General features: G+C 39.0%; 1 protein-coding gene and 1 long non-coding RNA gene across 7 annotated transcripts in view; one reads left to right on the forward strand and one right to left on the reverse strand.

Annotated features, from left to right (window-relative positions):
* Positions 1-14435, forward strand: part of CCDC148 (coiled-coil domain containing 148) — a 342429-nt gene that overhangs the window by 240783 nt on the left and 87211 nt on the right. For all 6 annotated transcript variants that reach the window (XM_074399652.1, XM_003921954.4, XM_074399655.1 and 3 more), the window contains one exon: positions 12839-12956. In XM_074399652.1, coding sequence (XP_074255753.1) covers positions 12839-12956 — 118 coding nt within the window. The remainder of the gene's footprint in view (positions 1-12838; positions 12957-14435) is intronic.
* The window catches only part of LOC104649957 (uncharacterized), a 62918-nt gene that overhangs the window by 37587 nt on the left and 10896 nt on the right, over positions 1-14435 (reverse strand). The window contains exon 3 of the long non-coding RNA XR_743710.1: positions 13717-13768. This is a non-coding gene — a long non-coding RNA (uncharacterized LOC104649957). The remainder of the gene's footprint in view (positions 1-13716; positions 13769-14435) is intronic.

Below are 14435 nucleotides of genomic sequence, written 5' to 3' on the forward strand. Positions count from 1 at the left end.
CTGGGAAGGAAGAAAGAGAATGTAAGGGGGATTTTTCAAACAGCATTAGAGAAGCCACGTTTTATTAATCTTATTTACTTAAATCATTTGCTTGAGGGAGAGGACTGTGGTTTCTTTTGTTGTCTCAGTGTTCTCTCGATTCAGCAGTGCTGCTGAAGAAGGGAACCCAGTCCCATCATCATAACCATACAGATGTCTGTCTCTGGAAAAATGAGGACCAATTATAATCAGTTCTTACAATAAGTAGCAGAAGTTAAAAATAGAACTAGTCTGAAATATGGCTTGATAACATGGTGGTGTATTTTATTAGCATGGTTTTTAAAAGCTCCTTATTAAAGCAACACCTCTTTCAGTATCTGATCCTGAAAACACATTTATGAAAATTTGGGGCATCAGAAATTATATGAGTCTTATGAGAATTTTTCAGGTTAAAAAAAAAGCTCTCCAATAAAACTAGTCACCCATGCTTATCATTTTCTTACTTTTAAAAGCATTTCTTTTTCTTTACAAACAAAATTAGAATAAGAATTTAAAGGAAGGTTCCAATATTATGAGATAAACCTTCAACATGAGTTCCCCTCTTACACAACTGATAAAATGATTTTATAGCCTCATAAAGATTTTTAAAATGCAATACATATTAATTGTGGAGTTAAACTATATCTGCTATAAACCATTTGTGAGTTCAAGAGTCACTGTGCAAATTACCCAATTAGTATCAAATGGCAGATGTCTTTTGTTAGTGAGCTCATATGATGGCAAGTGACAGGTGCCTGTAACTACTCAAAATCCAGATGTAAGCTCTGCCTTTGTCTACTTGATAGGTGTTTCTAATTGCTCAGGGTTTTTGGTTTGTTTTGCAAAAATATGATTGCTACACATTCACATGTATGGCACTTTGGGTAAATGTATTGAATAAATGGATGTATAGAGGCAATTGGGCAAATAAATGCTGACCTGCCTGGGTGGCCTTTTAAATTTCAGTTCATGATAAATAATTTCTGAAAGCCAACATTATTTCTGCCTGTGCCACCCCTCCAAAATCATGATCCTAGCAAGTTTGTGTCATGGTCATGGATGTCATGCCTGAGTTTAGCCTTTAGCATTCTTGGCTCCTTATTCTTGAAAGGAACTAGACACTAGATTTGTTCTCCAGTAATTTAACTTCTCTTTAAACTTCTCAAATGATTAAATGTCTTACAAAGTTATGCCCATTGACTAATTAGACAGGCTTAAAGGAATAATGCATATTTAATTTATTCTTAAATTTTTATTTTGTCAATTCCTGTGTCCTGTTTTTTACCACAGCTTAGGATGTTCAATGGAATGCTTTCCATCAATTTTTAATTCACTCATCGTTTATTCTTTCTTTCATTTATTGGTGCATATCTTCTGTGTTTTAGGCACTCTGCTAGTTTTTGGGGATACACAGGAGATTAAGTCATAGCCACTAGACTCCAGAAGTGTACAATCTAGTAGACAAGACATGAAAACAAATAACTATAATACAAACCAGGAAGTGTCTATGTGTCTATGCCCTTCAGTTTGTTTACTTGACCATTCCTGCTTGCTCATGGAAAGGCAAGTATTATTTCCCAAAATGGGTCTATTGAAAAAGGTTTCTGTTACCAGGTAACTGAGCAATAAGCACACCAAGCCCTCCTTTTAGAGATTCATAATATACTCCACCATATTATTATAAATATTCTGAAAGCTCCTGCCATAAAGAAATTTATTTTACTTTGTTTTTCTTAGTATTTCTCAAACTTACTTGAACACATTTTTATGGTATACATATTAACATCCTGTGGGAAATTAACATTCCATGGGCCATCAATTTGAGTAAAGAACTGATTACCATTTGGAACAGTTAGATACATGCCTTCCTGTTATAGAGGAGAAAAAGACACAGATTTCCTTACACATAGAAGATATGTCCACTACTCAGGAATCTTCAGAAGCAACTGACAAAACCTAACTCAAACTAGCTTAGGCAGAAAAGGGAATGGATTGATTCACAAGAATGGGAATCCAGGGCATGAATCTTGCCTCAGGAACTAGAAGGGGGTCAGTGTTACTAGGTTAATGCTAGAGAGATTTAAAAAGAAAACAGCTGTCTACCACAATGTGGTTTACATATTTTTCTTAATTTTATTTTGTTTTAGATTCAGAGAGTACTTGTGCAGGTTTGCTACATGAGTATATTGTGTGATGCTGAGGTTTGACCTTCCAATTATCCTATCACCCAAGTAGTGAATATAGTACTCAATGGGTACTTTTTCAACACTTGCCTCCCTCTCTCCCTCCCACATTTTGGGATCGCCACTTTTTACTGTTCCCATCTTTGTGTCCATGTAGTACTCAGTGTTTAGCTCCCATTTATAAGTGAGAACATGTGGTATTTGGTTTTCTGTTTCTGCATTAAATTCACTGAGGATAATGACCCCGAGCTGCATCCATGTTGCTGCAAAAGACATGATTTTGTACTTCTGTATGACTGCATAGTATTCCGTGGTGGATAGATACCACCTTTTCTTTTTTCAGTCCACCATTAATGAGCACCTGGGTGGATTCCATGTCTTTGCTATTGTAAACAGTGCTGGGATAAACATGTGAGTTACAGGTGTCTTTTTGGAAGAACAGTTTATTTTGGGGGAGAATACTGAATTCCCAGTAACGGGATTCCTGGGTCAGATGGTAATTCTTTTTTTAGTTCTTTGAGAAATCTTCAAACTACTTTTCACAGTGGCTGAACTAGTTTACATTCCTACCAACAATGTGTGTGGTCCCTTTCTCTGCAACTTTGTCGACATCTGTTATTTTTCCTTTTTCCTTTTTAATTATAGCTATTCTGACCTGTGTGAGATGATATCTCATTGTGGTTTTGTTTTGCATCTCTCTGGTGATTAATGATGTTTCTAGGCCACTTGCATGTCTTTTTTTGAGAAGTGTCTGTTGATGTCCTTCGCCTCCTTTTTAATGGGATTATTTGTTTCTTTTATTTGTTGCCTTAAGTTCCTTACAGATTCTGGATATTAGTCCCTTGTCAGATGCTTGGTGCGCAAACATTTTCTCCCATTCAGTAAGTTGCCTGTCCACTCAGCTGAGAGTTTCTTTTGCTGCACAGAAGCTGTTTAGTTTAATTTGGTCCTACCTGTCAATTATTTATTTTGTTGCATTTTTAGAAGACTTAGTCATAAATGCTTTGCCTAGGCAAATGTCTAGAAGAGTATTTCCTAGATTTTCTTCTAGGATTTTTATGGTTTGACTTTTTATTCTTAGGCTTTTAATCCATCTTGAGTTATATGGTGAGAGGTAGGGGTCTAGTTTTGTTCTTCTGCATATGGTTAGCCAGTTTTCCCAATACTGATTTAATGATTAAAATATAGATTTGGACATAATAGGCAGTTGGCTGTGGTATCTAATTACTGCTAAAAAGAAGACACATATTTTTTTAAAAACTATTCTAATATCGAAGTCATTATTTTTAGATTATATAAAATGGTTTATAGCGAATAATCCCAAATGTGAAGCCACCTCAATCAGTTGCTAAAGCATGTACATGATTTTCTTGCCACCAGGAAGTTGTATTGCTCAAAGTTATATATTTTATGAGTGCTTTCCTTAGGTTTTTAAGTAGCTGAAATAACCAACTCTACTCTAAATGTTTCAGGCTAAAATTGTTGCAGCCATGTTATAAGATATTAAATATTGGGAACTTAATTGTCTGCTTTTGGATTAGAGTAAACCCCAAATAACTGACCAGGCAAAATCTTAGCTCTGTCCATGGTACCCAGGGTACAATAGTGGCTCATCTCTAAGAGCATATAAGGAGGCCTTCTGGTATTCTATTTAGATGTGTCATTAGGTTCATTCCTCACTTTGCACAGGAAGATGTCAACCTTATACCCAACTCAGATACCCTTAAAGCAGCAGTTCCTCATTTAACTAGCAATGTAATATAGCTACATTCGAGAGGTTTGTTTGAGAGTAATCTTGAACTTACATAAAGAACAAATAAAAGCTCAAAGGATCTGGGGCCTTGAGGGAGGTGGAGGCTGCAGATATTTGTGCACTAATTGTAGTTGATGTCAGATTTCTCAGTAGTTTTTGGATTTAAAAAAGAAGAGGATTCATGTTGGAACTTGGGGTAGACAGATGAGGAGGAGCCAGTAAAAGGAATGGAGAGAAAGCAGTCCAAGAGATAGGAAGCACATTCTAAGAAGAAAGTATCATCAATACCAGGCATTTCAGACAGGTTACATCGAAAGAGCTCTGAAAGACGGCTCTGAGTTTGCAATTTTGAGTCACTGGTTTGGGGAAAGTGGTTTCCATAGCGTGGAGTGGACAGAGGCCAGACTGCAGGGTGGTTTGGACTAAATGAGAAGTGAAGAACTGGAGACAGAAAGTATGGCTTCCTCAGTTAAGAAATTTTGCAGTAAAAGGAAAAAAGACAGTATCTGAAAAAAGAGCCAAAGTTGAGAGATACATCCCTCCACCCCATTTGAATAAGTTTATATGTAGAGGAAAAAGAACAATAGAAGGTAGTTGGTTAGAGAAAGGGACACTGAAGAAAGGAAAGAAGGGAGTTCGCTTCTGGAGCAAGATCCTAGCAGCAACTAGGTTTATAGGATTAAGAGCCCAAGTTCAAGGAGCAAAGGATGAAGGAAGATGAGTCTTGACAAAGTTGGAAGCGGGCCGAGCTGAGGAAATAAATGCTCTTTTCACTGGAACGGGCGAGGTTCTCCACTAAGAGGTAGAATTAGGCATGATATAAAATTCAAGGAGAGCATCAAGCAGCTGGGGGAGAATAAATAATTCTGGAGTAGTGTTGAATGGCCAGGTAAGGTTCAACTTCATTAGTGTATAATAAATACAACAAAGAATTAGAGTTGGAATTGGCAGGGTAGATTAGCAAAAAAAAAAAAAAAAAAAAAGAAGAAGAAGAAGAAGAAGAAGAAGGCAAGATAATTAAAGGATACTGATTGATGACAATGCCTTTGAAGAGATAGACCCAGGGCTTCAAAGCTGGGGAGAGAATGAAATAAACCTAATTGGTTCTTATAGCCTGGGAGAAAAGGCAAAAGTAGAAAGAAAATTTCAGGAGGGAAAGCCTAACCTGGTACCTAGCAAGATTTCCATTGTTCAACAGTTACAGATTTTTATGGTATTTGTTATTCAATTATTTGTTAACTTAAATATCATTGAACAATGGAAAATCTTGCTAAGCTCAAGTCACAGATCGAGTAAGGTTAAATGAAAGTGTTAGAAGGAGGGTGACAGGCAAATCCACATGAATGACACTTCCTAGACGTGTGCAGCATACAGCCTAAGTCTATGCCATGACCCTAGACCTTGGAGTCATATAATGGGATTCCCCAGTATAAGATTTCGGCAAGGGAACAGTTCTAGGTGATGACAACTCCAAGTCTGGTCTAAGGAAAAGGTTGTTAAAGCAGGAATGGAGTTAAAGATGCTGGAGATCAACAGACTGTGTGAGTGGAGCTGAGTAAATATTGGACACTGACCCGGTCAGCCAGTAGTTAATTGCCAGAACCATAGTACAGACAGCATGGTATCATCCCAAAGTCAGCGTGTAAAACTTTCTGGAATTGTCGCTGAGGAGCCAGAAAAATGCAGCCTCCTCTCTGCAGGTACCCTCTATTTTAAGAGGTTGCTATAAAAGTAGTGGCACCTGGGAAGAACTGGTTTTCAATTAAGGCAAACCATTGAAAGCAGTGACGGAGAATGGGGTCAGGTGCAGCTGAGTGTTCCAGTGGAGGAAGAATTTTATCACTAATATTATTTAGACTATTGAGGTATGGTGATTTTTTTAAAGGTGTTTGTCAGTTTATCATTTTAAGTTCTCTACAAATAATAAGCCCCATTATGGAACATTATTGAAAAGGATTAGTGGAGGAAAATGTTGAAGTTGTGTAAAGATATTAAAGGATTACAGAAAGTCAGGTAGAAAGGGATAGGAATGGCTCAAAAAAAAAAAGAAGAAGAAATAATTGTGGCAGAAACAGTTTTTTGGATTAATTTGGAGAATGGGCTAATATGATATTTGCAACATTCTTCCAGTGCCTCTGTCTTCACAGCTTGTCCTGCTTTCAACATTGGACTCCCAGGTTGAAGTCATTGTTTGTATCTCTCACTTCCAGCTCACCTGAACTCAGACATAAGGCTTGGAACTGACTAAAACCAACAGGCACATGTACTCTCACGTATGGGTTTTTGCTTTCATTGTGATAAAATATCCAACCCTTGGAGCTGCCAAAATGATTCCCAAAGAAAGTGATCCATATCTCCTTTTTAAGACTGAGATGCCTTTGAGTTGTTTCCTCATCCTTTGATTTTACTGAATAGACCCTTTAAATATCAGCTGATAGGCTGAGGTTTTCAACTGTCATCAAGATACACCAGCGTTTTGTCCATCAGAGTGAAAGAAAGAGGCTCAGTAACAGCCATTGTTGCAACTGCCCATCACCAGCACTCATCAGAGCCTGAGAAGGCTCTGGTCTCTGAGGGAACCTGTCATCCATGTGTGTCAGGGCCATAGGGGCTGGGGAAGAACAGGGTTGAAAGATCCTGCTCTGGAATGTCAATAGCACCAAGCAAGAATTTCTAGTTTGGAACAGTCCCGAGGTATATAGCTATCAAGTTTAGCACAGGCAAACAGAAATAAGCCCTGTATAGGTGGTAATTTGTATCTGGTTTTGTCTTGATAACAGTAGTCAAGTAGAGTCCTTTTAATCTGTATGTTTATGCTGCAGTTCTCAAAGTATGGTCCCCAGACCAGCACAATCAGCATCACTTGGAAACTTGTCAGAAATGCGGATTTCAGAGCTCCACTTCACAACTACTGAATCAGAAACTTTGGAGCTGGCCCAGCAGTCTGAGTTTTAACCAGCCACACAGGTGATTCTGATGTAGCATTGGTTTCATTTGAGAATCACTAGGCTATGTAGCATTGGATCTCATCCCAGGCTGCTCATTAGAATCATCTAGTCGAACTTTCAACAAAATGCCAGTAGTTGGGCCTGACTACCAGATTCTGAAGCAATTATTCTGGTGTGAGGTCTTGGCATTGCAGGTCATTTTATAAGTTACAGTGATTGAGAACCATCATTCTGTAGCAATGAGAAGGGGCTCTCTAATTTGGAAGTTTATGAATAAATTCAAAAATAATGTATTAAAAACAATTTTGTGACTTTACTACAGTGTTCGTTTAGTCATGCTTATACATAACAAATTATGTAAAACTTAATAGGAGGGACTTTTTTTTTGTTTTATTCCCCCCGCCACCATTGTTATAAGCTGAGCACCTAGAACCATGCTTGGCACATAGTGGGTGCTTAAGTAACTCTATGTTGACTAATTTAACTAATTAATCAATTAAAAGATAGGATTTCAATAGCTTTACAAAGGAACCAGTAAGCTCTCTGAGCTGGAACAATGGTCTCTGTTTGGGGCTGGCATGGGCTCATCTTTTCTGGTTTTGCAGAGACCATGTGAGTTTTCTCTGTTCTTGCCTCACACGGATCTGTACCAGGATGTCATTGTCTTGTGTCAGGATTCACGTTCCTGTTTGCAGAAATTGGTCTCTGCTTATGCCCTTAGCCAGAATTCCCAATGAATGGAGACTCCCAGCCCGTGTGGTGAGAGGGGTGATGCCCTTCAGTGTGAACATCTGCCTGTGCAATTTACATTCTTTTCTCTGGGCAGACTTCTCCCCTTCACTTGAAAGATGCCGGCACCTGGCCTGCCTGCTTTGATCTACACATTCTTCCCTTTTGGGGTGCCCTGTGGCTAATGAAGGGGTCCCCTCTGCTTGGTGAGAAGAACAACCTCCTGAGTAAAATCTGAGCCAAAAATGAATTTCTCAACAGGCAGAAACAGGTTCCCAATGATGCTGCCACTGAAACACCTGATAGTAGCACCTCCGGCACATGCCTGTTTAAAGAGTTCTTTTCCATATTGAATAAACCACATGACTTAAACACTAAGTAGCAAGTTTGTTTACAAACTGCCTTTAATTAAATAGAACAAACTACTTACCTGAAATATTGGGTGGGGTGAGGGGGTGTTCCATGCTAGTTAGAAAACCTGATTAAGATATGTATTTATGCTCCGTTTTATTGCTTAAGTTTTTTGTTTGTTTCTTTGTTTTAAATTGTAGAACTTGCCACTATTGGCCATTTGTCAGCAGTCTTTTTCCCCCTTGGTGGCTGTAGCTTCTTTTTAGAGAAAAGTTAGCTATGACTCCAGATAAAAGGGCAGTCAAGATTTGGTACTTACTATTTTTCCCGGTTCTTACTGAAGTTTCAGTGAAGCACAGGGAACCTGTTACTACAGATCAAGGTGTTTCCAAACATTTGCATTTATATACTCATTTCTTAGAGTGCGGTGCACACATTAAAAAGTCTCATAAATGATACATAAATTCTCCGTTTCTACATGAAAGCATACTGTCCCTTCAACTAAACTCAGGCCTGGAGGCTTAAATAAAATCCTTTTCAGATTATTGTTAGTGCTGTGCCTGATTCTGCAGCAGCTGTTGCTTTTGAACAATATGATGATTCTCCTCCCCCAAGAGAAGTCGAAAATGCCTCTTTTGCAGCACTTTCAACCTTTGTAGACTCAGGGAGCATATAATAGACTGAGAAATGAACCCAAGAAAGTTTCTGTTTGGGAATTCAGTGCACAACTTAAAAACTATTGAGTTTAGCCACTTGACATTGACTTTCACAGCAACAGTTTAATTTGGAGAAAATCTGCTACCTCAAATGGCTAAAAGTATTTATGTGGAAAATTTTCCAAATGATTGACTTTACTGTGTTGCTATTTTCTTTCCCCATGAATATGTGAGTATTTGGCTTCCTCCCAGGAGTTTTTCTGCATCACTTCTCTTTAGGCACAGAAAATTTTCTATCCAGAGTAGAAGAAAGAAGCACCAAGAGTTTCTCCTTTTTAAGTGAAGTATTATTTGAGTTTAAACCATAGCATCTGTAAAAATGAAGAATTTGAGTGTGTCTGCTAAGTCCTGAAATTTTCCCATGGCCAATCTTTCAGGCAGTCAGAGTAACCTTGCTCATCACTTTGGAGCCAAAGCAACTGTGGTCGGCTCTGTGCACCCTCCAGCTCTGCCTTGTCTCTCACCTGTCAATTTGCATCAGTTTTGCTGCAGGACTTGTTTGTCTCCAGGCCCTCACTTACTGCCTTACCTCGCCTCCTCCACCTCTACGGGATGTTCTTGCCAAGGTCACCAATGACTCCCTGTTGTTTAACCCAATAATTATTTTGCACTAGGATTGATCTTTCTGCAGCATTTGATGTTGTTCCCCCCATTTTTCTTAACGTCTTAGGACCACTTCTCCTCCTCATTTCCCTAAATGGCTTCCTCTCCTGTCCCTTTCCTAAGTGTTGTTTCCTTAGGAATCAATCCCAGGCCTACCTCTCTTCTTACTCTCTGCTCTTTTCCTAGATGATGGCATCTGCCTTGTGGCTTCAATTCTGTTCTACTGGTAAAGAAGTCCCATGTATTTTTCCAGCCCAGGTCTTGTGAAGACTGGTCTGTGTTCAAACTGAACTTAATTCCTTCACTTCCCTGTTTCTCGTGTAAGTTCCCAACCTTAGTGAGGAACACCATTGTTCACTGTGTAAGACAGAAAACTTAGCTTCCTCTATCTCTTTTCCTCTCCCATAAAATAAACAAAAACTTTCTATTGATTTTTATTTTCTACATGTCCTTTAATCCATATATTTTTCCATGAGTACTCCTCCCCCATCCTAGAGCAGGAGACTTCCCATTCCCATCTGGACTGCCCATCTCTAGTCTTGCCTTCCAACAACCCATCCTCCACATTGCAGCAGATATTTCTCTCTGACCAAAAGCCCTCATGCTTTCAAAGACCCACAATCCAGCTCCTCTTGCTTCTCTAGCTTCGGTTCTTGGCCCTTTGCACCTCATTTTGCTCATCTTTGGTTATTCTGAATTTCTTTTAGTTCTTCAGACATGCTTGTTCACTCTCATTTCTGGGCCTTCATATGCTACTTTTTTGTCTGAATCATTCTTTCTCTTCTCTCTTCTCCTGGTGCATTCCTGCTCCTTCTTTGGATCTTAAATTCAGAGCACTTCCTCTTATTATAGATACTGCCCTGAAAGCTGAGTCTGGCAAAGCTCGGTCTCTATCCCACTGTCCTATGGTCTCTACCCCACTGTCCTGTCATAGCACAAGCTGCCCTTTATCCTAATTGCCTGGGTCTTTGTATCTACATGGGTTTGTCAGTTCTTCGAGGACAGGAGCATGTCTCCCATGCTGATGTTGTATCATTAGTGCCTAACACAGCTCTTCATGCATGGCAGGTGCTCAACAAATACCTGTTAAATGAATGAATGAGACTCAAAAGTAAATGATGAGTCAGCCTTCTCTACCACACAAGTACAAATGCCTTTCTCTCATTTGCAATTTTTTCCTCACTAGTCAAGCTCCCCTGACAGTAACAACTATTACTTTTCCACAAAGCAGACAAAAACTTAGTTGCAGACAAAGCAACCTATGTATCCCAAAGGAAGAGAAACTTTCCTTTTCCGAGAATTAGCATATGGTAATTGTCAAATCCCAGGGTATATTTTAATTGAACCTTCACAGTAGTTCACTTAGTTTGTACTCAGTGCTTAAATTGAGTAGAACCTCATTAGGGAGGTTGTGTCATGTCATGCCTTAGTGAAAGTGGAGAGAATGAGAAATAGAGCTTTCCATGACATGGAGACATGAGAGAAAGGGAGCATTCTGGTCTGTGATCTTAATCCATGTGTCTTGACTATATTGACTCCTGATTTTGGCAATGACACTCATGGCTATCAAAGGAGGTTAGGATTTTGCTTCTAAATCGCATTCTAGGTTTTGTATTCCACAAGGATCCACTGCATGTTTCCCCCCTTTCCTCTCCTGTGCCTCTCCTTTCATCCCAGCCTCATGAGCAACCTGTTTCTAGGGTATTTTTCCCCAGGAGCATATCTTCCTAAGGGAACCCTGTGGCTGCCAGCCTCAGTCACCAGTACTTGCCTGGGCTTCTCTGTCACTCGTCATTCACTTGTTCTGTTCTTGCCACCCTGAGCTCTTCCCCTCTTGTGGCCCCCATGACTCGGTCGAGGTAAGTGAGGGCCACTCTCAGATGCCAACCCTGCGCCTGCTTTTCTGCCTGGAACCCTAATCCTCCAGACCCTGCTCCGATACTGCCTCCTGTGAAGCTCTTGCTAAGTTTTGCCAGCCCCTCCCACAATGCAGCGAGTGATTGGACATCTCACCTTTCTCCAAATTCTCAGTGGTTTTTATGTGTATGTCTCTTAAAATCACATGTCTATGTTTCTATTTCTTTATATCCATAAAATGGAATTAAAATATGGCACCCCAGCATATGAATATTGCGAGGTCTAAATCAGCTAAAACACGTAAAGCACTTAGCACAAGAACTGATGCATGGTGAACACGCAATAAATGTCAGAATCCAGAATGTGAAAGGTCTAGTGACGGTGTCTCCACCTTGGAAAATGCAGGTGTGCACACTAAGGGTAAAGGACATTTGTGGCTGATGAAACAGAGAAAGCTAAATCTAAACTGTCAATGATGTAGGGCAGAGTGAAGAGCTAATACTCTTCTGAGAACTCAGGTGCCTACTCTTTTGAAAGGATGAATTCCATCTCTATAATTCAATAGAATAGCTTGGGCAAGGAGATGGCAAGGGAGGCTGCCCAAAAAAGGCAGCAGAGGAGGGCCAAGGAGCGCAGGGTTTTAAGCTGGTATTTAAGTGTGCCATATTTTAATAGCTGATGATTTTAAGGGGGTTGGAAATAAAATGCTAAGGGAAAGTCATGTTTTTGCTGCCATCTACAGATGTCAAAGTGCAATTTTAAAAGTTGCTTAACACACACACACACACACACACACACACACACACACACACACCCCAACTCAGAAAGTGAGAATGTAGATGATAATGCATGTAAAGTATAAGCTCTAGTTAATAAAATAATTTAGACATATTATTATAGCAGCTTATTTTACCTTTCCTTTGAAAACTTTGTATATTTAATCAGTAATGCAGACTTTCTTTTTTTTTTTTTTTTTTTTTTTTTTGAGACGGAGTTTGGCTCTTGTTACCCAGGCTGGAGTGCAATGGCGCGATTCGGCTCACCGCAACCTCCGCCTCCTGGGTTCAGGCAATTCTCCTGCCACAGCCTCCCGAGTAGCTGGCACTACAGGCATGCGCCACCATGCCCAGCTAATTTTTTGTATTTTTAGTAGAGACGGGGTTTCACCATGTTGACCAGGATGGTCTCGATCTCTTGACCTCGTGATCCACCTGCCTCAGCCTCCCCAAGTGCTGGGATTACAGGCTTGAGCCACCACGCCCTGCCAGTAATGCAGACTTTCTAACAACTCAGTGTGTGCTAAAGCTTCTCATTGAGAGACTGCTATAATATAGCTCAGTTGAGAGTGAGTCACTCACCTCTCAGGGCTGGTTAGAGTTATAGTAGCCAGTGGGCAGATAGAGAGTTAATAAAGTGATTTTAATGAGGAATGAGATACATGGAATTTTACCCCCACACTTTCCTACATTTCTCTGGTTGGTATTAAAATTACTATGAATTGCATTTCAACAAGTGTCTTTTACTGGTTTGGACATGATAAATCAATTTTTTTTAAAAAAGTAAAAACAAAATGTGACAGTGACGGCATCTCTGAGATGTGTTCTGACCCATGCTGTTTACCGTACAATCTCCAATATTATTATGATGCTTCCACAACTTCCTTCTGTGTTACTTTTATAGGGTTAAATATAGACAAGAATTATTGGAAAAGCGTTTGATGGAGAAAAAGGAGGCAGCCCTTCAAGAAGCTCATGAAGACAAAGAGAGAGCACGGCGGCTAGAAGCCCTTAGGAAACAGGTGTTTTTAATTTGGAAATTTTCATGGGTGGTTTTAAAAAAAAGTTTCTGAGTGCTCTTAATAGCATTCTTACTGGGGCTTAGTTCATGACATCTGCTATATAAAATGTAACTTTTCCAAATTGGGACACTACTCTTCATTTCTGGGAGCAATTAGATTATATTGAACCATTTCCAGTTTCTCAGTGTATTGAAAGAACTTTATCATCACCTTTTAAAAAGCTCTCCCAAAATTTAACTATATCCATACCACCTAGAGTTCATTAGCTGGATAGTATCTACTTACAACAGTGAAGCTCTACATCTAGTCTACAAAGTTTACTTTTCTCGAGAAACCTGGTGGAGTCCAAGTAAGATAATCTTCTTTGGTATAGGAGCCTCCCTTTGGAAACATTCCACAGTCAACAAATATGTTAAAAATGACTTTTTAGAAAATACCTATTTTGTGGAGAAATAAAAGCCTCCCATCACTTTGCCTAGTGAAAATAAGCAAAAATAGATAAAAATAGGTAGTAGATGGCAAGAGCAAGAATTTAAGAACTTGGGAAATGTGATAGTTTTACATGGTAATTTTTCAGTGTTGAGTTTGAAGTGGTTGTTTCAACTCAAAATCTCTAAAATCTTCATTGATAGCATTTCCCAGCTAATAGAAAAGAACTACTTGGTTTCCCTCCTATGTTGGTGGAGGGAACACAGAATCATGGATAAGAACTAGGCCTCTGGTGTCCTTCCAACCTGGTACAAGCTGTTTCTGTACTCACTGGGACTGGAAACAGGTAGTTTACTTAACCTCTGTAAACTTTATTTCCTCACCTGAAAAGTGGGAATAATACTACCTGCCTTATAGGTTTGCAGTAATGTGAGTTCAAATTTATTATTTACTAAGCGTAAAGCCCTCTTCTAAATGCTGTTAGGTATTACTTTAATTTCTATGACAACTTTATGATGTGGGTAATATTCATATCCCCATTTAATAGGAGAGGAAACAGAGGAGACAGAGGTTAGGTGTTTTCTTCAAAGTCACACAGCTAGTAAATGTTATACTGATTCAAACCAAGGAAGTACAGCTAAATGAGATGGTATAGATGTGGTGTAAATGCATACAACTATTATATCATCTTCTTCTTTGATTAAAAAAAAGATTATAAAGATAAATTTAAAGCATAGAAATATAAGTCCTGGTAATCCTGGATCCTACAAAATTTTAGTTATTCAACCATTAGCAAATATTTATATACCATGGCCTTCTGGGTACAAGACTTAATGTTACTATTACTAAATACATTCTTGTTCAAAACATAACTTTGATAACTACAGTGTCTATATGATTAGAATTCTTTCCATCTGTGAATATTTTGAAATAGGAAATAGCTGTTATCTCTTATCTATATTCAGTATTTAGAACTGTGATGTAAGCTATTTTAGCTAGGAAACCTATAATAATTAAAGCATGTTCAACCCTCAGTTATTTCATTACAGT

Source organism: Saimiri boliviensis, chromosome 5 (assembly GCF_048565385.1).
Source record: "Saimiri boliviensis isolate mSaiBol1 chromosome 5, mSaiBol1.pri, whole genome shotgun sequence".
Classification (NCBI taxonomy): domain Eukaryota; kingdom Metazoa; phylum Chordata; class Mammalia; order Primates; family Cebidae; genus Saimiri; species Saimiri boliviensis.